At 38.0% G+C, this 26,080-nt stretch overlaps 1 protein-coding gene across 5 annotated transcripts in view; it reads left to right on the top strand.

Annotated features, from left to right (window-relative positions):
- Window positions 1–26,080, top strand: part of GOLGA4 (golgin A4) — a 63,727-nt gene that overhangs the window by 5,799 nt on the left and 31,848 nt on the right. For 2 of the 5 annotated variants that reach the window (XM_063129910.1, XM_063129902.1), the window contains exons 3-12: window positions 965–1,063; window positions 5,627–5,689; window positions 6,108–6,422; window positions 9,606–9,653; window positions 10,221–10,277; window positions 14,924–15,022; window positions 15,840–15,978; window positions 17,481–17,668; window positions 18,443–18,526; window positions 19,275–19,422. In XM_063129910.1, the coding sequence (XP_062985980.1) occupies window positions 965–1,063; window positions 5,627–5,689; window positions 6,108–6,422; window positions 9,606–9,653; window positions 10,221–10,277; window positions 14,924–15,022; window positions 15,840–15,978; window positions 17,481–17,668; window positions 18,443–18,526; window positions 19,275–19,422 (1,240 nt within the window). Of the gene's footprint in view, window positions 1–964; window positions 1,064–5,626; window positions 5,690–6,107; window positions 6,423–9,605; window positions 9,654–10,220; window positions 10,278–14,923; window positions 15,023–15,839; window positions 15,979–17,480; window positions 17,669–18,442; window positions 18,527–19,274; window positions 19,423–21,864; window positions 21,920–26,080 lie in introns of those variants that run through there. The other 3 variants (XM_063129917.1, XM_063129924.1, XM_063129931.1) reach the window with 3 other exon arrangements.

The following is a 26,080-nucleotide window of genomic DNA, read 5'->3' as shown; positions in this document are numbered from 1 at the left end:
AGCATTACAAATGTCAAGAGTGTGGCTGGAAGAGTGTGTCCCTGGAGTTCTCTGGACAACACGTTATATATTAGGCCACAGAGTAGTGTCATGCATAAACGATGCAGAACCAAGCACAGAACTGAAGGCAGCACTTGAAGTTAATTCCAGCAGGAGCTAAAAAAACCAAACAAAATATCAGAAGCAAGCTGTCCCTTATTCTAGTAATTTACACAAGCAAAGCAGTGATAGTGGGACTCAAGTGGACTGTTGTCTACAAATGTTTATGCCATAATAAATTTATTAGTCTTTAAGGTGCCACAAGGCTCTTTTTCTTGAGTCCACTTTTTGTTTTTATGTGTGTATGGTTTTTGCTGGCATTTTTTCTTTTAAAATCAAAATCTTGAAATCATAATTTAGACTACAGCTGTGACATTCTCTCATCCCAAGTTATGTGCATGCCTTTAATATTAAGCACGGAATTGTGGGCTGCTTATTCCCAAAATGCTGCATAAAAATACAGTTGAATTTATAAGAACACAACCCCTAGAAACCTGAATACCTAACAAATGCACAGCTGAGGAATTTTAACAATGGAGTTAAATTTCTGATGTCTTTTCTGAATTTAAACTGGAAGACTAATTCTTACAAGCAAGCTCACTAAAGTTTCAGAACAATAATTGTTCCATAGCTACTTTTATGAGCTGACAATGTTCGCAATGTTAATATAGGCTATATTTCAGTTTCCATTATCATCCTCTTGTGCCTGTATATGCTTCTCGACTGATTTGAGTGTTCTATTTAAACTTCAATGTGTTCTGTTCAGACATTTTTCTTGATAACTTCGCATAGTTTTGCAGTTTTGTAAACATTATGCAAAAACTTCTTTTTGAGATGTAATTGCAACATGCTTTTGTTTTCCTCCCCCTTTACCTCATTACTTTGTTTTATTTTTTCATCTTGCTTTTTGCATTGAATGACACAGCTGCTAGCTGAGATGATATCAGAGCCTGCTTTTCTTTCTGAGTATACTGTCTTTGCTTTGGATCCTACCAAGCGACTTAAACCACAGAGTGAGAGTGTGGTGAGTCCGCCTGCTCTATTTGTCATAGAGACAACTTGACTGGGACAAGAGAATACTGTAATTCTAGAAGGCAGAGCCAATGCTGCTTTTGGTATATATGTCTCACTAAAAATACTGAATGGCATATTGCTAACCCTGCGCTAAAACTCAGGGCATATTTTTGGTTAATTCATGGTTGGGTACTTGATAACATCACCTTAATTTAACATAACAATTAACATTGCTTTGATGACACCTATTTCAAACATTCACCAAAAATGCCATTGTATTTTTGTAGTATAGCTGAAAATTGCTGTGACTGATACTTTCTTTTTTTAAAAAAAAGTAAAAGCAGAATAACTCCACCACTTTTTTTTTAGTAACAGACATTTTCTGTTGATGATTACTTGAGAGTAATGGGGAATAATAATTTTCTCAAGCTAGTCCAGTTCTGTAGAGCAATTCTGATCAGAGCGCAGTTATAGAATGATGACAAATGGAAGGAACAGGAACAAGAGTACAAGGAGTAGAATAGACTTATTGAGTACAGTGAGTTTCATTTGTGTTAGTGGAATTCTGTTGCTGGGGGACTGACAATAGAAACGGTTCTTGGGGTTTTATCACTCCACCTTGATTCTTATGTCATCATTTTCAATTGATGCCTCATGAAATCAGAGGAAGCAAATGAGACTCAAAGAAGATGTGGTGGTTCAGGAAAGCTTGCTATATGATCTTCTGGTAATTTAGCTTCAAACTACTTTGAGGAATGCAGTATTAAGGCATTTGGATGTAGCATTTGTAGTGTTTGCTCATTGTTGGAACTAAGTAAATGTGGTAGAGTAAGAGTCTCTGTGTGTGTTGCTTTTCTCTTCCATTGTTGAGCTGTTCTTACTGTGGTCAAAGTTTAAATTTATAATATGTTTATAAATAAAGTATAACATTTATAATTGTATCTAGGCTGTGTATTATATTATCCCAGGGACATCCAAGGAATTCAGAGAGGAGTCTTCAAACAAACTTTATTGCATACACTATGCAAGAATCTGGTTTTATACTTTCTTTATGCAATAGTGCATACCCCAGAATCAGATATTGGGTGGGGCACAGAAGGGGCAAAGTGTGTGTGTGTGTGTATGGGAGGAAGCGTTGTTCTACATGCTAGGAGCTCTGAAAGAGGAGCAATGATATATTTCAATTTAACAGTCCCATCCTTAACATGTTTTCTCTGAACTAAGTCCCATTGACTTTGATGGTATTAGCTTTCAAGTATGGTTGTCAGAATTATTTTAATTTCCAATTTATGATTCCATTATAACTGACGTGCCTTGCCTGCAACTAATCCATGGGTCCAGTGATGGGAGGAGGTGAGCTATTTTTCTGGATGAGTGTATGCTTCCCTCTGGTGATGCCTATGCTGTGTAAACCTACTGGCGAACTGGTTTAAGACAGTTTTATGTATGAAGGAATGGAATCCTCATACTGAATCAAAGACCTGAAGCAAGAGGATAGTATAGATTACAGACATCTGTACATGAGACTTTTATTGTGCAGTCATGGAAGTTTGTGGGTCTTTTACACAACATCATCAGCCTTCAGGCCTCTCCTATGCTTTATATCCTTTATCCTGCTATTTATTTATTTATTTTTAATATCAGGGAAAGTCTGGCATTTTTTGTAGAAGCACAATGAAGTGCTGCAATTGGTTCATGTACTTTCGCATTTCCATAGCACCATCTAGTGGCTGTATAATGAAACATATAGAATTTGCAGTGAAAGAAAATCACAGAAAAATCACTTAATCCCGCAAAGAATCTAGAAGAACAGTAAAGGTGTGGGATAAAATCTTTGTATAGAGAAACCCAGATCTCCAGTGAGTTGCTCATTATATTCTGAGTGGGTATTGAATTAGTGCTGTGTAATGAACATCCAGCAGTGTTTGTAGAATACAAATAGGATAAGGATTAACCAACTTTAACAATAGATTCCATATGGTTGTAGGTAATAATCTGACTATGAGCACAATCTAGCAGGAGGGTTTCCTGCATAGCTCCCATTGAAATGTTATGGGTACTATGAAGGAGCCAAGTCGACACCTTGAACAGTTCCTCTTTATTTCAGTGGGATTTGCATAGGAGAGCATCCTGCTGGATTTGCAGTATGCTATAATATGCATTATTGTTACAATTATGTTAATCTACAATTAATGTACTGCTCAGGGAGCCTCAACTATCGGGTGGTATAGAAATGAAATTAATAATAATAGTAATACAATGTTTATTTTCTAAGCCATTGTATGCAAAGTAGCAATCAGGATTGATGTAGCATATTGGTATATCATGTTTTTGCATTTGTAAAAGTGATGTCACATTTTTTAAAAATAGAATTTTAATGTTGGGGTTTTGAGAAGTGATACAAATTTCACTTAAAATTATACAATAGGAAAGTGTCTATATTCTTTTTGAAAATGTATTTCAAGCAGCTCTGACTCCTTTATGGCCCCAATAAATGTTAGATACTGAAGATCTAATCCTAAAGATTGATACTCAAATGTAAATCCCAGGGAGTCTAATGGGATTTGCATCCTCATAAATGTGATTTAGGATTGCAAACTCAGGCTCCATTCTGAACCAACTTAGCAGGAGGACTTATCCTATTTCACTCCCTTGGACTGATCTCTGAACAAATGTGTTAAGTATGGGCTGCAGATATCCATGTACTCATACAGGGTGATGCAAATACAGTGCTTGCAATTGCTTAACCATGATTAAACAACTTGTGACCAGGATATCTAGCACACTCCCTTCCATTATATACACTGAGACAACATTAATGATCTGCAGAGGAGGTCTTGCTGGCCATTCCGAAATGATTGGAATGTCGCTTTGAAGAACCTCGATGCCTTCTCTGTAGTGGCACCCACCATCTGGAAAAACCTCCCTCATGAGGTTCAGGAGGTAGAAAATGTAATATCCTTTAAACACCTCCTGAAAACACATATTTTTGCATAGGCTTTCCCTGGACTGTAACTTATTTTTATATGGCATTTTTAACATTTAAAGTTTAAAATTTATTCAGACTTGTTGTATTTTATGTTTTTAATTGTGCACTGCCAAGAGAGCCTTGGCTGTTGAGCAGTATAAAAATGCATGTGCATTCTCCTTTCAAAATTTGATTGGGGAACCTTAATTAGCCTTAAGAAAGCTGTGTCCTGCTAATGTAACTTCTGTAATTGTCTATGATGAATAGGAGGAATTTGAGCTGTAGAGGGAGTGTGTGGCTCTGTTGACCCCTTGCAGTTGCTTGTGTATGGCTAAGCTAGTGAGAGTAAAGGTCTGTTTACCTGTAATGACAACCCATCAGTTAACCAGTGGGTTTTTGTGCATGAGTGAGAGAACCTCTTCTCCTCTTATTCCACAACTCGCACTGCTGTGATACTGGTAAGCCAGAAATTACCTAAGTAGATATTGAGTGTTCTTCTAATCCTTAGGATATTTCTCCTGGCTGTTTGTTTTCTTTTCTGACAACGGCTGTAATATTTCTAAATTGTGGATATGTTGGCAGGATCCAACATATTGCATGACAACTTCCACATGCTCAAGAGGACATTGGCCTGTTCTTTTGTAAATAACAACCTATCAGGCTGTGCGTCAAATCAGATTTGAACATGAGGAGATGTTTCAAAGCAGATTGTGAGATGGCATAGGAGTCTGTTGTTCAAAGAAAACAACCTCAAAGCCTTCTTTGCCCAAGCCCCTGGGTGGCCTAAACTAATAGCTTCTTGGATCTTGGCCAGTACATTTGAAGAAAACTTAGTCTGTATATAGGAAGTGTTATAGAATTATATGATTTCTGCCATGCTCTTCATTATGGCTAATAAAGCATTTTTACACCTGAGAAATCTTTGATAACCTTTAAAAAACTTTATGTAAAGTTTATGTTTGAGAGCAGCAACACTGCTGGCATTATTTTAAAAGATGTTTTCACCCAAAAGTATAAATGCCAAAGAAATGTTTGAAATGATATTGAAGTGATGGAAGTGCTAAACTTCATAGGCTTTCTTTTAATGGTGTCTACAAGGTCAATATAGTTGCTTATAACGGAGCAGTTTTTTCTGGAGTTGGTGTAGGGAGCTGTCATAATCCAAAGTCTTGTGTTTCCAGTTACCTTCAGTGGAATAGAATATTGTATGTGTGGATATTTCTCTTCATGGAATAGAACCAGTCTTGTGACTGTTAATTAGTTTTTGAGGTTCTCCTTAAAGAGTATATTTTGAGTTTAAATTCTACATATTTCAAAAAAATTCATAGGCATTTTACATATACTTACATATCCTACTAATCCATGTAAACGCAGCTGCTTTATAATTCTGTGTATTACAGGAGGCTGATTCACACTTCTGCTTAATATGCTTGTTTCAATGTGCATGATAGCATCTTAATAAGCAGTTGAAAAGTAAAGGTACTAATGATTTACTAAAAAATGAATATGAAAAGTTATCATGGTATTGCTTTGTATAATGCAAATGGGCTTTGTAGGGCATTTCATCTTTATTCTATTATTGAACATTTTCTTTTCACCTTCTAGAATGTATCTAAGCAAGTAACGCCCAGCACTAATAATAGTGAAAGTGAACCATCTTCCCCACAGGTATGTAACAGCTATCATGTTTTGTAGCCCCTGACTAATTTAAAACTTGTGGCTGTAATATCGCACTATTAGAACATAAATGCTTTGATATTCTAATTTATTCATAAGTAATATATTATTTTTGGTCTTAAAATGTTTAATGTGCCCTCAGACTCACCCAGCTCAATATAAATTATATTGTTTTACTATTTTTGGAAATTAAACTTACATGTTATAGTGTAAGAAATAATAATTTTACTCACAAACTAATGAAGTACTTGTATTTCATAAAAGTAAATTCCTTACTTTCCAGAATTATACTGATGTTGATAATGAAACATTTTTTCAAGTATTCCAGTATATTTTGCTAGCTGTATGATATCCTGAAGATGTGATATAGAAACTCATTCCTTGTTTTTTTATATTGATTTATTTACAGCCTAGTGATGTCTATTCCTTTGCACAGAAGCTTCAGCTTCGAGTTCCTTCAATGGAATCATTGTTTCGAAGTCCCTTAAAAGAATCTCTGTTCCGCTCTTCTTCTAAAGAGTCTTTAGTGCGGACTTCTTCAAGAGATTCATTGAACAAACTGGACTTTGATTCTCCTGGTCCTACGTATGATCCACCTTCTGATGTTGAAAGTGAAGCAGAAGAATTGCCCGGAAATGCAGACAGCCTCCCCAAGGAACAGCTATTGCAACGGTTGCGTAGGATGGAGCGAAGTTTAGGCAGCTACAGGGGAAAATATTCAGAGGTAGAAAATATTTGAATTTTATCATGACTAATAAGATAGAAAAATATTTGAATTTTATATGAATTTTATTGTGAGAAGAACTGATTAATAATAATTATTATAATAATATATTTATTTCTTATCCCCCTCTCCCTCTGAATCCAGGCGAGGAACAACATCAAATATAAAAATACTATAAAATATATAAAACTGATTAAAAACATAAAACTACTACATTATTAAAATAACAGCCAGACATTTTAAAATTCGACTGGGTAGGCTTGCTGGAAGAGATCAGTCTTTTATAGCTTTTTTAAATTCAGAAAGACTGTTGAGTTGGCGGATCTCTCCCAGCAGGCCATTCTACAGTCTGGGAGGGGCAGAAGAGATGGTCCTCTGGGTAATGGTTGTCAGCCTAGTTTTCACTGACTGAAGTAAATTCTTCCCAGAGGACCTGAGTGTGCGGGGCGGATTGTACAAGAGAAGACAATCCCGCAGGTAACCTGGACCCAAACCATGTAGGGCTTTAAAGGTAATAACCAACACGTTATCCTTCATCTGGAAACTAATTGGCAGCCAGTGAAGTGATTTAAAATTGGTGTAATATGGTCACCCCTAGGTGTACTGGTGACCAACCTGGCTGCCATATTTTGAACTAGTTGAAGTTTCCAGACTAGGCACAAAGGTAGCCCTATGTATAGCGCGTTGCAGAACTTGAGTCTTGAAGTTACCACCGCGTGCACTACCGTCTTTAGGTCTTCCAACTCTAGGAAGGGGAGCAGCTTGCGTATCAGCCGAAGCTGATAGTAGGCACTGATTGAATGAGAGAATCATTTTCTGGACTATTTCTGTCAGTAGGACAAACAATGATTTGGGGATGCTGTTTTATATAGTCAGTCCTGCATACCAAATTAATTCTTTTAGATTATGTAAAACTTAGCCCAGGGTGCTTCCGCACTGAGACCCTTCAATGCTGCTTTTTTACATCAGCTGGAATCAAAATTAAAACAGTGGTTCCATGTTGCACTTAAAATGTAGCATTATATTATAAGGCCTTGAGTGCAGCCCTCACCATTACTACATTTTCTGCAGCAGTGGCAGCAGCAGCAAAACAATTGGCGGTTTGTGACAAATCACAAAACAAGGTGTGTGCTAAATGTTACATTTTTAGGCCACTGTTGTAAATCACTGATTGTTTTGCAGCTGAAATCTGGCAGCGCGCAGCAGTGGTGTGGCTCCTGCGTCATTCCAGGGGGTTGAAATTGGCCCCTGAAGTTGCTCTCTTGTTATAAGTAATGTCTGTGCTTGTACCAAGATCCTTACAGAATGTTTACTCAGAACTATGCACCATTGGCATTGGTCCCTGTAGTGTTAATTAGTAGTTTCCTTTTTTGTAACATCTACCCTTTTTCTTGTTTTAATGATTTTCACTTTCTTAATTATTGGCTTCCTTTCATTTTTTTCTTACTTCAGTAGTAAGTACCTCTGTCCTCATGGTGAGCAAGAACTGACTAATTAATTGCCATGGTGAAGGGGCATTTAATCAGTTACTTGCCAGCCACACTGAATAAGAAACAGTAAAAGTAGTGGAAGCTGCAAAAAGGGAAACTACCACTTAATGCCACAGTAGCCTTGAAAAGCCAAAACAGTGCTTTGTTCTATACTGGATAAGCTGATGTTACAATACATTTTACATGAGAGACTTGCCACAAATCAAATATGAGAAAATGGAGAGGACAGTACAGAAAACACTGGAATGGGATGGCACTAGTGTCTTCTGGATTCTCCATAAAATAGCGAGTGAATAAACTGTAGCAACACGACTAAATAAGTAGTGTGGAAGCAACCATGCTGTCATAGGTTGGAGGACCATATTTACTGGTTGTAACCAGATGTTAGCTGTTCTCCAGACCAAATTATGTCCTTGTAAGAAAGTCATCATAGTTTCTTTCAATCATCCCATCATAAGCTTGAATATACTGTGCAAACATCCCTTAGATCTATTCAGAACATAAAGTTCACCTGTTTTCTGAGAGTTCTTTTGCGTTTTCAACTTCTCCCTTTAAATACAACGATGATATTCTTAGATCAGAGACTGCACAGTTACCTGGAGTCTCAAAAATGAACCTTTGGGGATTTTGTGCACTTTTGAGCTGTGACAAATGTCCAATATTTGAACAAAAATAGATGAAGTGGGTTGCATTGTTTGGTGTTATGGTCATGTAGTTCACAGCTATCAACACGAGTTTCATCAAGAAAGCGAACTCCTTTCTATGTGCCTACAAAACAACCAGGTCTTCCTAAATGCTGATAGTGTACATGTTAGAATTTCATTTTACATTCTCAGTGGGAGAAGAACTGGGGAAAATGACACTATTTATAACGTCTCAGTAAGGTGAGCTGGACAAATTTGTGTAACAAATCAAGTAATTACAAATGTTGACAACTTCACTAGAGGAAACAACAGTAAACACTTAGACTTGATTCACACAACAAAACAATCCATGGTGGGTTGTCAGCCTTGTTTATTTCAGGCTGGCTTGTCATGACATCTGAACCTGGTACAGTTTCCTCAGTGTGGTTTGTTAAATATGTACAAGCTGCTTTGAAAAAACATGAACTGTTGTGGTAACTTCTTTTCAGAGTGGCTTTTCACAATGTGCGAATCTGGCATGATGGCTTGTGCGTGCTTGTCCAAAAGGGCTACAGAGGTGCCTGGCAAGAGTGAGCAAATCCCTGATCACTCCTTGCAACCTTTCTAACAAAATCTTCTCTCTGTTGCATCTTGAAATGACGCAAGTCAATTTTCTCTCCACTTTGTCACCTTCCTAGACAGCAACACACATCCCGACCTTCAAGGAGATTTGTGCAAATTTAACATTTTCCCCCACCTTCAGGAGATTTGCAGATATGTAACATCTCTCCCCCACCCCCCGGTCTTTGGGGAGATTTATACATATTTAATGCGATTTTCAGGGTAGCTTATCATCATGTGTGAACTTGCTCTTATTGTAGACTATGGGAGAGTTTGCACAACATGACAACCCACACTGGCAAATGAGCCATACAGTGTGGGTTGTTGTCGGTGAGCCCAGCGGATGATCGGGCTTACCGTAGATTGTTCTCCCCCTCCTAAAGCAGGTTAGCTTTTACAGTAGCCACTCCAGTTTGTCTTAACTGCCAATTATGTTCTATGTGTTTCAGCTGGTTACTGCCTATCAAGCTGTGCAAAGAGAAAAGAAAAAGTTACAGGTAAAAAAAAGCCCTAAGTTACTGCCTGAACATATTCCACAGTCCTAAAGTTGTTTGCAGAGAAAAGTACATATGATACATCCTTCATTTTTAATTGTGCTTGGTATGTAAGAAGGAGTCTTAAAAATAGTATGTGATCCACGAAAGTTTTCCACTACCTTGATGTGACTCTTTCCATGGATGCTCTTGTAGCCAAACTCCAGAAAGCATCTAGGACCCAGACCCCCTTCAGTACACAGGATGTTAAGTTTTCTGTCAGAGATTTCAGGCCTAGAATGTCTTGCCCTTTGTCAAAGCATTTACAAAACCTCCTGACTAAGGATGAAGCAGTATTGACAGCAGTTGAAAGAAAGTCAGAAGTGCAAAATGATGTTTGTGTGCATCAGGCCCAGTGCTAGTAAGAACAGAATATTCTGCAAAGCTGGCAGACTGCTTGAATTAAAAATGATAATACAAAATGGCTTGATTTGGAGAGTCAGTGCACAGAAGAAATCCTTATTCACATTTACCTCTTATGTATTGAATTTTTCAAAGAACTTCCATCATTTTTCTTTTATTTTGTTTCAGGGAATATTGAGCCAGAGTCAGGATAAAGCACTTCGCAGAATTGGTGAATTGCGTGAGGTAACTCTTAATTCCAGTTTTATGTGTAATTTTCCAACAAAACGTCTGCGAATTTATAATGGATGCATGCATACTTATATTTTCCAGTGGCAAATTCCAATAACAAAAATATATACATTGCAATGGTAGATATAGACTTTCTTAAAATATGTGTCTACCCCTACTTTTTGATTAGCAATAGCTCTCTCTGATTTGAGACAATACATTTCTGTTTTACACTAGAAACTATCTACCATGCATTGTCCTTATGCAAATTCTGAATTTCCTAGCCAATATTCAACCAGCAATACTACTATTTTCTAATGGCACTTTTTGAAAAGTATAAACAATGGAACAATAATAATTCATACATACACCTTGTAAGGTAAGTCTAATGGCAAAGCTTTAGAAATACTCTTTCATTGGGTATTTTCATAGCATAATATGGAGAATAGAGAAGTCAACAATCAGTAAAATATAAATAATAGAAATAGGGGCCATACATTAGCTCTATTCAGGCATTCAAAAGAACATGTGAAGGCTTAAAGTGTTTATTGGGATGGGGCTGTGTAAGCTGCCCCCTCCCCCTATGTCTCTGGGCAAATAGCTCCCAGCACACACTGTTCAGACCTTGCTGTGTTGAACCAGCAAGGCCTTAAAGGGAGTTCTGCTTGCGTTTGCTGGAACATGAGTGGAACTCTCCACATGATCATGAATGCCTGAATTCTCTTGAATGCCTCAACAGGGCTATTGAATCATCTGAAACTCTGGGCAATTGCCTGAAGTGATGCGGGAATTGCCTGAAAACAAGGAGAGGGATTTTTCACTGCTCATGCAAAGTACCCAATTTCGTTGATTTCCCCCTCTCACTGCAGCCTGGTAAGGCACATTTCATGATGTTCTGTAGGTTTCCCTGACCCTCTGGAGGGGCTTTGGGTGGAAGTGTATGGGGAAGATAGGGAGGGGAAAATCTCATGCAGTGTTGGATTTCACCTCAGAAGATAGGGCGTCATAAGCAGAGAGAACCTGAAACAGGTTTTCCTTTCATTTCAGATATAGTCCTTCAATTATATTTGTTGACATTTTACCAATAAATGGCCATCTAAAGAAGCATTTTCTTACTTTCCCCAAATACAAATTTTATATTGTGGATTCTTTATACTTTAGAGTAAGAGTAGGCAACGTGGTGCCAGTGGGGCACCAATGTGCCCCAAATACCTTTCCTGTCAATCACCATGGTGCCCTAACACCCCATTTAAAAAAACCCTTAAAATAACGTTTTCTTACTGGCAGCTGGAATTGCTGTGAAATAGGTTTCTGTTGGTGCTGAAAACTGTAGGTTCAAAGGAGTTGTTTTAGTGTGTTGGGGCTCAGACTCCACCTCTGTCATATACTCAGGCTTTGGGGCAGGTTTCTTGTTATATTGCCAGGCCTCCCATGGCAACCATTTTGTGGTGGCACCAAGGACAGTTTCTCAAATTGCCCAATGTTCCCACTGCCCACAAAGATTCCCTACTCTTGCTTTTCAGTGTCTGACTTTATAAATATGGTGGGTTGCTGGTCTAGTTTTAGTCAGTATTCTGTTTTGTAAACGGAGTTACCAAACCCTATTCAACTCTATAACGTGTATTCCACAGCAGTCAATGCTTTGGAGCTTAATGAATATAACTTGTTCCTAGTGCATCATTGTATGTGCAAGATGTTGTCCCCTAAATGTTTTAGACTCCAACACTGATCATTCCTGGACATTGGCCATGCTTTGCTGCGATTGATAGGAATCTAAAACATCTGGATGACTAATTTCCATTGTACTAACCAACAGTGATTGGTCCAACATTTTCACCATTACTTTCTGTAGTAATATATAATCCCATTTTTATTCTGTAGTTGCAGAACCATTCCTGAAAAGATGAAGTAACTGCTTAACAAATAGTAGCAGCAATAGTGCGTGTACTAATTTGTACACCAAAGTGTCTTTTAATTTTTAGTGTCACCTTAACTAATTCTTTACGATTTAAAGTGTACAATAGTGTTTAGATAACTTAATAATCCTAGCTAACTTCCATGAACATTTATTATCTGATTTGTTTTGGGTCACACTGCAATGTGTTGGGACTTTCTATATATTAGGGGGAGTAAATGAGAGCTTATTCAAAGCAGCAGTAGGTCCTATTCCCTACTCCTGCCCACTTTGCTCTATTCTAGTGATGATGCAGATATTAACTGGCGTGACTATAATAAATGTAAATGTTTAGGTTTCAGTGTATTGAGAGATCAAATTAATCTGACATATAAGCAAGGATAATGTATTTACATTAGTAAATTAGCACCTCTCACTATGTAGAAAAGGAAATTATAGCAGTTGGTTCTTGTCATTTTTTAATGCTTTTCCTAGCCATTGGTTGAGTTAAAAATATAGATCTTCAATTGAAACTAGATGGACGCATTCTATGTGCAAACTGCCATGGTGATGTCACTGGGTTCCACATCCTGTTATATTCAATTGGATTGCCTTAGCATCAACAAACTCTTAGGGCCTGGAAGTGTGTAAATGTCAAACAACCTAGGTTTGAGTAATTTCGGAGGTTGGAACTTCTAAAACCAATACCAAAACAAATACCCTTAGAAGATGACAACAGAAAATGAGCAAATTTACCAACTTGTGTAGAGGAGCTTATATTTCCTTTGTGTAGCAAACATTTTTGTTTAATGCTTACCATTGGATTACAAAAAGTTGCTTCTCTTTTAACCATGTGTGGTCTAGTTCAGGTAAATATGTACTTTGTAGATAGCAAATTATTACTTTAATCATGTTTTTTTAAGAACTGAGTCCATAGCATTCTTTTCTCAAATCTCTTTCAAGAGCAAACTACGCAATAAGAAATTAGACCTTACCTATTCTGTTTGTCAGATTTATTTTCAGGATATTAAAAAAAATCATTTTCTGTGTAGTTTTACCAATTTGCTATAAAAAACCAATAACTAGTCTGCTCTTGTACTTTTAACTGCAACTTAATGTGCAGGAATGCACAAGTGAAGCTCTTTGTAGCTTGGGAACAAATTTTATCATCTCCTAATTGCTGCTGTTGAAGGCTCAGCTAAAGAAGTGCTTCAAAAATTAAAAGCTGTTTAAATTTCATTAAGAGTTAGTATTAGCTGTTTCTCATTTCTCCACAGGTTTGGTAGCAAACAATCTCACTGGCTTCAGCTGTGCATTTGTTTCAACAACAACAAATTGTTTTCAAAAGTATTTCAGAGTATATTCTTTTGGCAACCTGGTGTCCTCCAGATGTTTTAAACTACAACTCCCATAAATCCTAACCAGCAGGCCCAGTGGACAGAGATTAAAGGAGTTATAGTCCAAAACATCTGGAGGGCACCGCGTTGACTACCCTTGCTCTAGGCATACGGCTATAATAATCTTGTAGAATGGCTATAGTAATTTAGTTCCTAGGTTTATGAAACATCAATATTGGAAACACAACAAATTATACTTCTTTTTTGTAGACCAGCTTCGCCCCCTCGAGTACTCTTTGCTTAGACAAATCACCATTAAAATTGTCTTCACAACACAGCTGCCCAATACCATGTTTAATATATTCATATTTCAGTAACTTCAAAAAATCTGCCTTTAGGAATCGTTTCCACATTGACTCATATTCTAAGGAATCCCTGCATATGGCTTATGTTATAGGGCATGTGCTAATGATTTGTTCAGGATCCTTGAGTTCATATGCTTCCTTCTCCCAATCTATCTTTTGCTCATGTGCCATGATTCCTTCCTTCCTTCCTTTCTCCTTTCCCTCCCTGCTTTGAAGCAAACCATAGCTTGCTCCTTCATTTGAGACCGTAAACTGGTTTGTGTTTACCCTACAAAACAGGACTGGAAACTAAGACACTGCCCAGGCGTATTTGGTCTTCTTGATCAATGTAAATTGAGAGTTTGCTCAATGGTACCCTGCAGCTATGTACTGCAGGGGGAAATTACTGGTGGCAAGTTGATTTTAATGGACGTTTGTCTGGAACACAATTTGAAAACTAGATAGCTATTTTATACACTAGTTAATATGTTTCTATATTGCCTTAGTGCTTTCATACGGGGAAGTTTAGGAGCTGATGTAGCCCCATTCTCTGCTTAAGTTCTGTCCTATTATGAGTTGCTTACCCTTGCAAATGCTGAATTGATGACACTCTCCCTGTCTCTGCTTTTGGGAAGATGCCAATAAAGTATTTGGAAATGATTGAAATTGATACCTGCCCCATAATTGAGCTCTCTTAAGGTTTCTAGACAAAAGGATGTGAATCGTAGAAGGTGGATCCCAAAGCAGATCCCATACTGGAAGAAGGAGGAATGAACAAGAGTAAACCACGACTGTACTATATGGAGGCAGAGACCTAGAGAAGTCATGGGAGGAAGGGTGGTGAGGAGTGCAAGTAATAGCCTTCTAGTGAGGAGGGAAATGGGAATTGTGAGAGTGTTAAAAGCAGTCAAATTTAGATCAGTCCAGGGTGCATAGAAGAGTCAAATTTAGCTGGCATATGCTATATGGCTTATACTATATCTACCCCCTGCCCTTAATTTGCCTGTGAATTTTGTTTATAATAACACTTTACAGCTGGTTTAGATTTTTCAGTTATAAGTATTTGTGAAATGTGTGATTCCTTAGGAACTCCAAATGGATCAACAGGCCAAAAAACATCTTCAGGAAGAGTTCGATGCATCATTAGAAGAAAAAGACCAGCTCATCAGTGTCCTGCAGACTCAGGTAACTGTGCTTGATTAAGAGGGAGGCTCCCAAAGTACCCCTGGAGGAATGACAATTATTTGTCGTTATTTACATTCTGTATTACCTTTGCCAAAGAGATTGCATAATCCTTTTTACTGTCACCTCTCAATTGTTAGTTTCTTCTAAATTAATTGCCCAATTGTTTCATTATCAGAATCAGGTGAGGGAGTGGGGCTTAATATGTCAACATGCATCCAGATATATGCACAGGGCCTTGTTTTCTTTGTTGTGGTTTTTTACTCTTTCTTTGCTTCTGAGATCCTTGTGTTTCATCTGAGCCTACTGTGAAAATTTTGCAATCCAGTGGTTTGTTAGGTAGCAGAGTGGCTTTAATGTCAGAAGGAAGCCCCGATACAAGTTCTCTAGGGTGTGACCGATAGAACGCAGTAGAATAGTCTTTTAAGTACACATGCTTAGGATCTCACCCTAGCTCTTATAATTCATGTGCTCAAGGGAAAAAATAAATCCTAGCATGCTCTTGGCACTAAGCCATTCAATAGTAGCAATAATATGGCTTGATGTACAAGCAAAAAACCAAAACCCTAAACAGCGGTGTGAGCCAGGCTGCTGATGTTTTACTATATGCTTGCAAGGGTAATGTTAGGCAAGGATCCATTTCTCGTTTTAGTTGCTTAATAAACAAACAAAAAAAGCAAGAAGCAATTCTTAGGTCTATCAAACTGAAAATCAAATTATAGTGTAAAATTATTTCCCTTCCATTTTTGAAAGGAAAGTATGAGGAAAAATGTATGTCACAGTAGCTGAATAGATCAATATTATTTTGTTGCTTATGCAGGTATCATTACTGAAACAACGGTTGCAGAATGGCCAAATAAGTATTGAATTACCTGATCCAAATGTTCAAACTCAAGCACAAGTTCAGAGTCCAACAAAAGATATAAATACAGAGAATGCCCTGCAATCAGGGAGTTCTGGTAGGTTGGTGTCCTTTAAAAAAAAAGCCTTAACTGTTGTTTAATAAAGTATTAGATAATGTGTGCTTTAAATTTGTATTTAAGAACTGTTTTCTTCATGTGGACTACTTCTGCTTGGCTGGCTTTACCTTCCTTTTTATAATGTCACTGATACAGAGTAGGTTGGGCAGGTTATATTACTGTAATCAGAAAAATTTAATGGTCCAAACATTTAATAGTCATCAGGTTGCGTTCTGGTGAGAATGTTACAATGATTTTTAAATATTTTTTTTGTTATTCAGTACATTAATATCTCACCTTTCTTCTGGCATGCTACTCAAACTGTCATGCATGGGGGATCCCAGGCAGTCTCTCATCTAGGCACTGATCAGGCTCAGACCTGATTAGCTCCAGCAATGTTGCTGAATTATGTGTCCTCAGACCATGCCATGAGAACGTTTTGGTTGGCAAGGCCTTTAATTTCCCATTGCTTAGGAACTGGAACTTATTAGTGAATTTTATTAGGCACATAGGAATAAAAAGCACACACAATGATTACTTTGGGGGGAAATAGCTTGTAAAACAATTGTTGCAGAATTCTAAAATATTGTGATTAGTTCATAGATTAAAAACAAAATCATGTCCAGTAAACCACTGAAACAATTGTGAAATGAACTGGGTTCGAATGGTGGGGAAATTAGCTTTATAGACTGCTCAGAGGCTAAACAGATTTGTGATGCACAGATGACTAGGCCGTAGACATGTGAAGATTGTCTAGGTTGAGCTGCGTTGGGCTGTGCTTCTGAGGGAAGCTGCAAAAATTGGTCAACTTGGGGTCCCAGTGCTACTGGGAAGAAGAAACAGAAGAAAAGAAACTTCAGGGTTTAAAAAAATGGGGAGGAAAGAAGCATCTTGGGAAGGGCTTGGAGAGCAGATTGTGCATTGAGGCTAGTCCTGGAGCACAGTCACTATGACGGAAAGAGAGCACAGGGTGGGGGTAATTTCTAGCTATTTCACGCATTTGCTTCAATTTCCTGTGCCTTGTATACTCTTCCTTCTATTTCTTCATCAAGAACTATATTATCCAGAAAACATTTTGTACCAATGCAAACTTTCAAGAGTTTGACTTGGTTGAAAATCATATCATGATGAATTTACAGGATGGATCCCCAAATAATGGGGGTCCATCCATGATTCTTCCCAGTAACTGACTGGGAAGGCTGCACTGAAATAGCTGGACTCCTGACCAAGTGCTTTTTAAAACAGGAGTGGGCAATCTGTGGCCTGTGTAGTAAATATATTAGAAATGTAGTAAATAAATAAAACAAAATAATAAAATGAGCTGCCAAAGCATCTGAACCTGATCTTTATGCTATATAGAATGCATCAGTGACAGCAACCATGTGTGAAAGCCCCTACATGGAGGCTTAGTTCATACAATTGCACCTCCATGCAAGCTTCCAAGTAGTTTAGGTGATCACATTTAAATTGTCAAACCTGGCATAATTTTCTGCTATTTCTAGGCGGTGATGGGGATTCTGCCCAAACACTAGAATCTCTTACTCAGCGAGTAAGACGTCAAGAGAACTTGCTTCATCGCTGCAAAGAAACAATTCGATCACATAAAGAGCGCTCAGCACAGCTAACAAGTGAGAAGGAGGCACTGCAGGAACAACTAGATGAGAGACTTCAGGAACTAGAGAAAATGAAGGTACTGAAAAATAATGCCTACTGTATCAACTTATGCAAGACAAACACTTGCTTTGCTCAAATCACATAGCAAAAGATGTCAGATATCCATAGACATACTGTGAATGTCAGAGTAGAGGCATGAGGGTAGTGAAAAAGTTGTAGATGTTGAACCCACTGGGATTTCATATACAAAATGTGGACCAGTGCTACAGTCCTCGTTACAATGGAAGAATCTGGACACATTTTACTTAGAATTTTACTTACAGTTTTACTCAACCATCTATAATCAGCCAGGTTTTCACATCATGCTCAACCTACGAATGGGCCAATCGTAGGTTGTTGAGTAAAAGAGTAAGTGGCAGGTGTGTGTGTATGTGGGCTCTCTCTCCCCCACTCGTTCCCAGCAATCCATGGATTGTTTAATCCATGGGCTGTCATTGCATGTTAACCGGGTCGTTTTAAATAATAATAATAATAATAATAATAATAATAATAATAATAATATAAAATTAAATACACTAATTGCTGCAAAGTCTGAAATATTAATATAATTAAAGAAGGAAGCCAGTCTCTTCAATTTTTTCCATATATAATCAGCATTCAGCATAAACACATGTATTTCTTAAGGCAAAGCTTTCCCAGAGTTATCTCCCTTCATCTCCTGTGAAGAGCTAGCCATAATATACTTGCCTATAAGAAATATCCAAATGAAAGCCTTGCTGGGTATTGGGGGGAAAAGAGTTACTTTGGGATGGGCAAACTTTTCTAAAGTTCATTTTGTTCTGTCTCATAGGATCTGCATATGGCTGAAAAGACCAAATTGATTACTCAGCTACGTGATGCCAAGAACTTGATAGAACAGCTGGAGCAAGATAAGGTAAACAGCACAGTGTATTTTTAAATTGCCACAATTTTGGATTGGTGCTAACTCCTGTTAATGTGCGATTCACAAAATTATCACAGCCTTTTCATTACACTGTATTGGTGCTCAAAATAGTTTACTTTCAAACATGTTTAAGTAGTTACGTTTATTTTTGTTATAGCTATGCAGGATTACATCAGGTCAAAGTTTATTTATGAACAGAAGTATGTTTTACAGAAGGTGGAAACTTGTGCTAGGTTTATTACTATACTAGTCAGTCACATGGGTCTGCAAGGTACACCTGGCACCCCCAAGATGACCTGTAGAGCTGTGCATTGTGGTACAAAGTAGTAATCTAGAGTTCAGAATGCCATATGATTATATTGAGTAAATTACCCTTTTTAATTGTTGAAATCATTGATTAAAGACAGCATATAAATGTTTCAACTGATATAATTTTGCTCTTCTTCATGACTTCTGACCTCACATGGAAATTGGGCTGTTTATGCACAGACTGAATGCAGAATGCTTTAGAGCTCCATGAGATCCTCTTCCCCTCTCCTTGGTTATAGTTGCTGTACATTTGCCTTAATTCTTGCTGGTGCTTTCTTTCCCACAACACTTCTCCGCTTTGCTCTTAAGACAACAAAGAGGTGGTGATCTAAGTTGCATAAAAATGATTCTGTCCTGTTTCTGAGTGGAGCTTTTACATTTAGATATTCACACAGTGTACTTCTGCTGCCTGTAATCACCTATTTTATAGGGCATGGTAATAGCAGAAACAAAACGGCAAATGCATGAAACACTGGAAATGAAGGAAGAAGAAATTGCCCAGTTGCGTGCTCACATGAAGCAGGTTGTTATGCAAAGTGAGGAGTTAAAAGAACAGAAGGAAAAGTCTGAAAAATCTGGTAAGAAATGGTGGCTGTTGTCTCTTGTTTGAGTAGGAAACTTTTTTTTGTGGGGGGGCTTTTATTTGTTTGCACTTCTGTCACCAGCCATTATAATAATTCCATTAGCTTTATTTCCCTAACCATCAAAATTAAAATCATTGTTTGAAGAGTAGTGAGTATTGGGGTGTCTGTGTGCTTTCAAAAGATCATGTTGATTCCAGATTCTTGTCCTCAGTGGAAACCCAGCCTGACCCTCCCATCCCCCAGCAGGTAGTATAGAAATAAAAGCAGAAATAAGGGATTATGCTAGGCTGGCAGACCAAACGACTTTTCTCGTTTCTTACATTAAAATATTGGTGATAAGTATTTTCTTCTTATCGTGCAGGCTAGGATGTTCTATACAATTGAAACCACCTCATTTTGATTAATGTGAAAACCAGGGGTAGTATCCAGCGTTGTCCTGATGCTAGCACAAATGACTTTGCGCTAGCATAAACCAATGCTAGTACAGCATAACTAGCCCAGTGGGGAAAAGGTGCATGGAAAATTCCTTTCTAGTATCAAACATTGTGTGAGGGGGAAAACATATCCACTGAGACTTTGGCCTGATCTACACCAAGCAGGACATCGCACTATTGAAAGCGGTATATGGTATGTGTCCATGGGCCCCAACAGTTGTCAGTGCACTTCAATACCGCTATAAAACAGTAGTGTGGCTCCTGCCTTTTATATACTGCTTTCATACCACTTTCATAGTGGAATGTTCTGCTTGGTGTAGATTAGGCCCTGGTGCAGATTCCCTGCAATTAGAAACCAGCCTCATAAATGTGCCTTCTTGCCTCCCCACTGAAGAGCAGCAGTTCTCTTCACAGTATTAACCATGTTTTTGTCTTACATGTGCACTCATGATACAGAGATGGGCAATATGTGTGGGGGCTCCAGAGCCAATTTCCATATGGGGGAATTGCACACCTGCCGTTGCCATTGAATTGCCACCGAATTCTGGCAATTAGTAAAAGCTGTATTTTCTCTGCAAAATAAGGTGTGTGTGGAAATGTGTCTTTCTAATTGCTGCCACTATTCACTGCTGAAATTTGGCAGTGTGGAAATGATTTTGGGTTGGCAGGAGCAACAACAACAAAAAAGCCCTGGGGAGCCACATATTGGCCAAGGGTTGCTGATAGCCCATCCCTGTGCTAATACAAAATAAGTTTTCTCATAACTATTGTTTATAAATCATTGCAAGCCATGGTTTTATTGATTGGTTTACAAAGAAACTATGACTTGTTAACCACAGTTTATGGTGGAGGCCAGGATGACGCTGATTTGCAATCTGTAACTGGCAGGGAGACAGTGTTATGCCTGCACAGGACTGAGTTTCTCTTAAGAGCCAAGTTGCTCCATTGAACAACCTGTCTCCAAACTTAATCATTTCTGGTACTCCAGTGGAAAGTTAAAAAGTGCATTGGAGTTTAGACGAATGTAAAACATGCAGACCAATTTTTAAAGGAAGTATTTTTTATACAAAATATTAGATTAACGTTTTAAAGAATTATCTCCCCTATTTCATTTTAATATATTATCAAATACAACCTATTGTTATCCATTGGCTTGGATCCAGTCTTTGCTCCTGTTGATGGGAGCATCCAATAAGTAGAGTTCCACTCACAGGGTGTGACTTTTGCCAGTTCCCCTTCCACTGCAGCCTTTTCAACCCTCCGAAAATAAACTCTGGAACTCTCTGGAACAGTGTGTGGAAGCTGCCGGGGAAGAGGGGAATCAGTGAAAATTGCCACCTCTTACCTTCTCTTAGCAGGATCCCTTCACTGGATGAAAAGTCTTCTGTGGACAGAGGGAGCCTTTCTGTGTGTTCAAGGCCAAGTTAGGATTGAACCCATAGGCTTCTATTTCTAAATTGTTGAGAGCCACAAAGCTATTGCTTTAATGACTGCTTACTTTGATTTCTGAAATTAATTTTATGAGGTGTTTATTAAATTTAATAAATAAATAAAATTTCTGTGGGATGAATTCAGATTTATACTGGATCAATTGTGCTGCTGAAAGTAGGCTTCCTCCTTCCCACAGCAGCCCAAGCCCCTGAAAATGCTACCCAGAAAGTCAGGTGACCCTGCTGAATGGGGTGAGCTGTGGTGTGGTGGGAGGGGAGACCTCCCAAAATTGTGGGAAGGGAACTTCTGCGAGATGAGCCCTTCCTTTTGCAGAAGTCCAATGCTGGATCCAACTCAGTGAGTGTGTTTTTAGGGTTGAGAAACCAGTTAGTACTGTAATGGACAAGTCTTCTTGCAACGAGTCTATATGCCTGAAATTCAAACTTTGAAAATAAATGGAATAAAACCATAATAGTTCATATGTAATAGGATTATTGCACCTTTTTGTTCTGTAACAATGAGTGTATTGTTTTAAAGTCTCACTAAGCATCTTATTTTTGTGCATCCACACATGCCAATAAGTGAATCATGGTGCCTTTCCCAAGCCTTGTATGAACAGGATTGGGGTAAGGGATCCCTTTCTTACATCACTCAACTGCTGCTTGCAGCGAGCTTTAGAAAGTAAATTCTGTGCTTCTCAGGCAAAATCAAAAGGGAGTGCTTTCAGATCATTGCTATTCAATCTCTTAATGCCTTGGAATATTTGGCTTTGTTTTACAGTTCATTGTAATTATTGTGATTATGTAATACCTTTTGCATTTCTCATAATTAAAACATTGGCATTATTTCAGTATTAAAAGTTTTTGTTACAAAACTTCGTGAGGGCTAACCGGTGTTTGAACTACATAAAATAACCATTCCAATCAATTCTCGTAGTTTTTCTTCTTTGCATGTTAAGTTTATATTCCCTAAAATAACTTAAAGGTTCTTTAATTTATAGACAAAAACTCTCTTCTGTATTCAGATATTTGTCCAAAGTCATTACCAATGTAGGCTGATTAAATGAAGGACACTACTATTTTGACTAGGTGCCTTTTTTGTTACAGTTCTGCACTAGCAATTCTTGCATATTTCTTGAAACAGACTAAATGAATATTTCTCAGTCTGCATAATTTGGCTCCATGCTGCTTTCTTCAGCTGTCACCACTAGATGATGCGATAGTTGAAGACCTCAGTTAACATGGCATGAGAAACTTAAAAGAAAGAGGTAAAATAGCTTTTATTGTACCAACTCTAGTTATTGATGTTTTTAAAAATATTTTTTTTGCAAGCTTTCGAACCACACATAGGCATTTTCATCAGATTGGACCAAGAACAAGGTCTTGGCTTATGGCTGATATTTCAAGTCTTCATTTTTTAAAAATAATGTTCTAAAAATAATGGAAAATTAAGCACATCTCTTTCCTGTTCCAGCAGAGAAAAGAGTACGTACTATTAAGATCTCTCAGAATACTATTTTGTGGTCTGTGTCTATACAGCTCACTCATGTATCTGGATTACTTTATCTTCTTGGCACAGCATCAATTCATATGGCACAATTTTGCAGCCTGGTAGTGTCTTGTCCTACAGAATTAGAGAAATAAAATGATTGGGATACTTCTTTACTGGATTGGTCTGAGCCAGGAGCTACCTCTTTGTTAGGTGAATATCAATTGAACTTCCCTGAACCTTTATTTGTCCAGCTGATAAGATAACAGGCTTTCATGTATAAAATCACAGAATCCTATTTATACTTTTACTGAGATCATCTATGCCTGACGGAGAACCTGTGTGTGCAACTTGTTCAGAAGCTTGATGACCTGCTTTAAAAAAGAGTTGGACCAGTAAAAGATACTATCCTTTTATATTTGATTATTCCATACATAAGACCGTCTTTTATAAATCCACAACATGGAATTTTGATAACCCAACAAAGCTTCTTCCTGATCTCAAACTCTTAAATATAAGCAATGACACACTTAATTCTCACAAACAGCAGATGAAGCGGGAGGCCTGTATCCTTGGTATGCTGTGTAAGAACAGCAGATGAGTTGGTGAGAACTGTGTTCTTGACTGACCACTGCAGTCTGCTTGTGGGGGCAGCAGGTCTTTATTTTTTGTACAAAAATGGATTCAATGTGTTGGATCTAGACTGAGTTAATCACACTTGTTTCTCTTTGAAATCCATGTGAAATGGGAACCACACGTTGCTAACTTAGTCTGGATTCATCCCAGTCATGTGGCACAGTCAAGAACACGTACTTACCACTTCATCTGCTATTTGTGAAATGTAGGCCTCAGATTCCACTTGAACCTTGGGAAACATTCCTAAATGCCCCAGGATAGGAAAGAACAGTTCAATGAAAATATAACTTACCATTATATACCTAGCTAAACAGTTTCACCCCTACCCCCAGTAGACATTGGAGAATGTTTTAAAGCATCTTTGACTAGGAAACAACTCTGCAGGTGTAGGGAAGAAAAACACAGTGTTTCAGGATGGATTTTACATTTCAAATCAATATTTAAATATTGACATATTTAGAGGAACATTGAATAAAAGGTGAATTTGGACACCTGTTGGTGTAATTTCATAAGTACACTCATTCATTCATTGCTGGCACATGCCCCTTGCATTAGAATTAGCTACCTTGAATAGAAATGTCATGTGTTCCTGCTTATATGTTAGACTGCCTGAGATGCATAAAATTTTACTTTTAGAGAACAGAATGTGTTTCTGTGAAGTGCTGCTTCCTTCTGCCTTTCATACTCTTTTCTTCTGCCATTTATCCTTCTGCTTGCCTAGCGTTCTTCCTGATGTTGTGTGCTTGTAAATATGGTAATGCAGCTGCATGTTGCTGGGTTACTGCATTTGAGTAGTCCTAGTATATGCTGGAAAAGTTTCTGGTTACTATTCCTACAGATCTATATGTGTATTCCCTTTTCATCTATTCTACATCACAAAATGCTAACAAGAAGAAAAAGTCCTGTGTATTGCTGAACTCAACCATTTAGAAGTTTGTGATAGACCTGCCCAGGTTTCAACCTAATTCAGTTTCTACCTCATAAACTGAGAAGCAAACCCCTCAGGAACGCCTGATTTCACTTGGATTAGTTGTCCCCACTGACACCCAAGCTTCAACCCTCTCTCTCTCTCTGGATTCCAGGACATCCAATATGCCTTATTTGATTAATTTTATTTATGACATTTGTATTACGCCTTTTTTCCCTCCAAGGAAAGCAGTGTACACAATCCTCCTGCTCCTCTCCACTTTATCCTCACAACAGCAATCTTGTGAGCAGGGCCGGATTAAGGCCAGCTGATGCCCTAAGCACAGCCCAATAATGGTGCCCCCTTGGCCCTTCCATTGCTTCGCCAGCAAGACATTAAGACCCAATAAGTGCTGAAGGTGAAGTAAGAAATTAAAAACCCAGTTTTCTTCAAGGCCACCCCCCACAGCAGAACACACAACTATATTAAATATACTGTAAACTTTTTTTATTATATTTAACACTAAATAGCAGCAAGCAATATAAGCCAATTACTTATAACTAGGGAAAAAGAAAAAAAATACAAAGAATATGCTGCTAGATACTTTCTATGAATCTGGAATTCCTTAAAATTAGATGGCTACACCTATGGTACCGGTACTCTGTGGTGCCCCCCTTCCCTTGGTGCCCTAAACACAGGCTTATATTTCTTAAAGGTTAATCCAGGGCTACTTGTGAGATAGGTTGGACTGAGAGTCTGTGACTGGCCCGAAGTCGCCCCAGTGAGCTTCCATCGCCAAGCGGGGACTAGAACACGGAACTCCCGACTCCCAGTCCAGCACTCTAGCCACTACACGACACTAGTTCTTATTGGTTGCCTCAACTCAATACAGGAGAAGTAACAGGGAAATAGATTTAATAATGGTAGCCTAATAAGTCAGTCGACATGTGAGAGTTTGTATTTTTAAAAACAAAAGATTTTTTAAATTACAAAGTGCTTGGTCCTAAATCCCTACCTACTCTACCCTTTCTAAAATCCTATACACTAACCCCACTAACTAGATGCTGCTGCTTCAATCCCTAAACTCTATCCCCACAACTAACTATCAGATTTTTCTTTATATACCCTATTTCTTCGATTCTAAGATGCACCTTTTTCCCCATATGATCATCTCTAAAAATGGGGTGCGTCTTGTGTCTTAGGTTTTTTTTTTCTGTTGGTTGTACTGAAATTAGTGTGTGTCTTACAATAGATGGCATCTTACAATCGAAGAAATATGGTAACTATAGAGTACCTCACACACAAGCCCCTCCTACCTTTCACTCACTCTCTAGCATACTATTAACTGTATCTAACTTGGGTTCCATTTAGTAATATAAGCACATACATTACTATAACAGGTATATGTTACAAAGTTAGTCCTGCGGGACATGGAAGTTTAATGTATTCTTGTATGATCTTTCATTGCCAGTCCTATGTTAATTTTAGGGCTTAATGGCAAAAGTACACATTGTAGTTGACAAGGGGCTGCCACCAAAAACGGCATTCTCATATTGAATAATTTCCTCTTTCCCACCTTTGTAAAATTTGTAAATTTCCCACCTTTGTAAAATTTAGCAGTCTTAACAGTATTATGACAACCCTGCCCCAGTGACAGCCCTTGTTATGTCATAGGAGTGACTGAGTATACAGCTAAAAGGGGGATGAATTTAATTTGGTATTAACATTAACAGTGCCATATTTTAAAGGCAGTGCT

Source organism: Elgaria multicarinata, chromosome 1 (genome assembly GCF_023053635.1).
Source record: "Elgaria multicarinata webbii isolate HBS135686 ecotype San Diego chromosome 1, rElgMul1.1.pri, whole genome shotgun sequence".
NCBI classification, from domain to species: Eukaryota; Metazoa; Chordata; class Lepidosauria; order Squamata; family Anguidae; genus Elgaria; species Elgaria multicarinata.
Note: the sequence above shows the minus strand (reverse complement) of the source record. Positions and strands in the feature narration are given on the sequence as shown.